At 50.0% G+C, this 3,456-nt stretch overlaps 1 protein-coding gene across 2 annotated transcripts; it reads right to left on the reverse strand.

The window, feature by feature from the left end:
- Positions 1-702: 702 nt before the first annotated feature.
- Positions 703-2,634, reverse strand: LOC147977135 (pirin-like protein). Of its 2 annotated transcripts, XM_087519171.1 has the most exons (6): positions 2,381-2,634; positions 2,155-2,293; positions 1,931-2,048; positions 1,764-1,826; positions 1,551-1,654; positions 703-1,447 (listed from the first exon to the last, which is right to left on the reverse strand). In XM_087519171.1, the coding sequence occupies exons 1-6, from the start codon at positions 2,496-2,498 to the stop codon at positions 964-966; spliced, it is 1,026 nt and encodes a 341-aa protein (XP_087375297.1). In that variant the 5' UTR covers positions 2,499-2,634; the 3' UTR covers positions 703-963. The 2 variants fall into 2 exon arrangements, with proteins under 2 accessions (XP_087375297.1, XP_087375296.1); XM_087519170.1 differs by having other exon boundaries at positions 2,155-2,631.
- Between the last annotated feature and the right edge of the window lie 822 nt (positions 2,635-3,456).

The following is a 3,456-nucleotide window of genomic DNA, read 5'->3' on the forward strand; positions in this document are numbered from 1 at the left end:
ATCATGAAATTTCACCGGAGCAAGGATTTTTCATCCTATACAAGTCTATAGATATTTTTGTCTCTAGGAAACCTCATTAAGATGGCCAAGAGCAAACTCAACTCTGACTAATAAGTCTGTCAGTCTTTTAGGACAGTCAATTAGGAAAATACACATCTTCTAAACCAACAGTCAATTTTTTTTGAAACTTTTACAGCAGCTCAGCCTTGAAGATATATAGCTACGACTTTGTAGCTAATGATTTATATAGGAAAAATCATATAGCTCATCAAAACCTGTACAACAGGCACGCTGCTAAATCTGTCTGCGCACACAACACTATGTTTCATAGCAGCACTCTGCATTGCTACCAAACAATGGTACACGATAATGGCACTCTGAATTTCTAGCAACCATATACAATAACTTTGTACATTGTTTTAGAGGACCTATGTAAGCTGACCGAAGTCCAGAGATAATAAAATTTGGCAGCAACAATTAAATTATACTAGCATTTTTGTGACACATCACGAATCCTTTGAAACTATCTGCATCTACAATTTGATCACTACATATACATTGGAACAGAACTGTATCATGAGAGAATAAAGCTATCAAGAAGCAATGGACTGAGAAGATCAAACAAAGTGTTGGTGGCTCACTTGAAATCTGAATGTTCTTTGCCCCCCACCTGATATCCACCCATCATTTCCCATTGCTCTATTGCCCAAATCTATGATGAACATTTTGCTCTTTTATGATGAAACAATCATTAATAAGTTCCTCCTCATTACACACTTTTATTGCATCAGATTCTTTTATAAACAAGTAAAAAAAAAGAATCAAAGAAAAACAAGACTACTACTACATTCTACATAAAGGCATCAATATAATGGTACAAAGCAATTTCCCTTTCCTTCCCAATGTTTTGCACGACAATGCTCCGCGATGTTGATCATCATCACGGCGAGACACCGATGAGAATCAGGCGGAGCTCCACTGGCTGGCCTTCTCGAAGCCGTTCCGGCCGTAGTAGTAGTCCTCCATGGCCTGCTGGATCTGGGCACGCGAGTTCATGACGAAGGGCCCCTGCTGCACCACCGGCTCGTTCAGTGGCTGCCCTGCCGCCAGCGCGAACCGCAGCGGTGCGCCGGACCGATTCCAGACGCTGAGCCCATCCCCCGCGCCAAGCACGAGGCAGTGGTGCGCGCTCGCCGGCGCTGCACCCTCCTTACCGAACACGCCCTCCCCCTCGATGATGTACACGAAGGCGTTCCAGCCCTCAGGAATTGGCTGGTGGAGCTGCGACCCTGGTTGCATTGTGAAGTCCATGTACATGGTTGGCGTCCGCGTGTAGACCGGTGACCGTACCCCGAAGGCCTCCCCAGCGATGATCCGCACCGCCACGCCGTCCTTCTCGGCCTGGCTGATGTCCTTGCTCTCGAGCTCCTGGTACCGTGGCTCCATCCTGGCATTGTTTGATCAAGCGTTTTGCAGAAGCAGAGTTAGTGTTGAGTGATTGATCACTGCCGTGTAAAGAAGATTGATAGTTGGCTTCGTAGGGTACATACATCTTGTCCTTGGAGGCAAGGTTGATCCAGAGCTGCAGGCCCTTCTGCACTCCGTCCGCCGCAGGCATCTCTGAGTGCACGATGCCGCGCCCCGCCGTCATCCACTGATGGGGAACAGAGCATTCAGATGCGATGTTAGTTCTCAAATCAAAATAGAATGAATCAAGTGCATGAATGGTGGCATCTCTGACGAATTGGATGAATAGATCGAACCTGCACATCTCCGGTCCTGATGGTGCCCGTGTGTCCGGAGAAGTCCTGGTGGGTGAACACCCCCTGCATCGGCAGAAACACAGAAGACAGTACAGCATTTCAGCAAACACCTTGCAGGCAATATCAACAGAACAGAAGACGAGATGGAAAAAGCAGAGCATGCGTACATCGAGCATGTAGGTGACGGTCTCGAAGCCCCGGTGGGGGTGGTCGGGGAATCCAGCGGGCTTGGAGACGGAGAACTCGTCGAGCAGGAGGAACGGGTCCAGGTTCCGGACCTCGTGCCTGCAGCAGCATCAAGAAGAGACATACACAGGTCAACACTAGCTCCCCATGATGAAAATTTCAGAACTCATGGCGATTGAGAGAGAGGGGGTTGATGGTGTCGTACCCGCCGATGCTCCGGCGGACGGTGGCGCCCTGGCCCTCGGACTGGGACAAGGACAGCACCTTCTTCACCACCTTCCTCGGGCTCTGAAACGGCACGGACGCGGCCGCCGCCGCCGACGAGGAAGACGAAGACATGATGGCTGGTGGGAACAAGAAGACGGCGGTCACAACAAGAATCAGCAGGAGCAACACGGCGAGGCACAGAAAAGGTCTGGTCTTGGCGCTACTTCTAGCAGAGCTGGAGCTCGTCTTTCTGGAGGCGAGGAGGACGCGGCGGCCGCTGTTGAAATTGGCGAGGCGAGCGAGTGCCGTATAAATAGGGGAAGCCGCAGAGTGCCTTGGCATCTCCGTTCGCCGCCGCTGGGTGAGGTGAGGTGAGGTGATGGATGATGGTGGATGCGAGGTAGCGGGGTAAATAAATGGCGATCGAGATCAGATGCCGTCCTCCCGGTGGGCGTTGACCGCCGGGATTGAGGGGCGCGCGTGGCCGCTTTCATCTCCTTCTTTTTCTACGCGGCTGCTGCGGCTTCGGCCTCCGGGACAGGTGGGAACGGGTGGGTGGATGGATCATGGATGGCCGACGACGTGCTGGCGTCCGGCCGGCGTCACCCCCGGTGCCGACGTCGGCGTCGCGTCACAAGCCTCGTCATGTTCCAATATCCAACTACTCCCGTTTTCACATTTTTTGGGGGAAAAAAATATTTTGGGCTTATTTTCCAAGTCGCGGCCAGAGTTCCCGGGAAGTTTTGAATTTCTGATAGCCGCATACAGTACTATACTACTCCCTCCCTAAATATAACTTTTTTGAGATTTTTGATATGAACGAATGTCTTTAGACATACTTTATAGTATAGATTCACTCATTTTGCTTCATATATAGTACATATTAAAATATCTAAAAATACTTACATTTAAAAACAAAGGGAGTATGTTCAAAAGGACCGCTCCGTACCATTAAACAAGTGGATGGGGTAATAGTCTCGAAATAAAAAATGAACTCGTCAAATCAGAGTGGACCATCAGATGGAAATCTGAGGGCCGTGAGCCTTCCTGCTCCTCCGAACGGTCTTCCTCCTCTAGCCTCAACGAACCCCCTCTAACGCTAACTGAGCCGCCCGCCAGCTCCACCGATGTCTGATGGTGTTGCCGTGTGCGCCTCGCGCCATGTCCTACCGGTGTCGCTGAGACAATGACAACAAAACATGTGTGCACATATTGGTCATATTGCAAACCCCCTGAGCACAACATGTCTCAGGTTACAGAGCATTGGATTGCATAATTCACTATGTTTAACCTTTTTCCT

Source organism: Triticum urartu, chromosome 4A (assembly GCF_056163025.1).
Source record: "Triticum urartu cultivar PI428250 chromosome 4A, HENAU_Tu73, whole genome shotgun sequence".
Classification (NCBI taxonomy): Eukaryota; Viridiplantae; Streptophyta; class Magnoliopsida; order Poales; family Poaceae; genus Triticum; species Triticum urartu.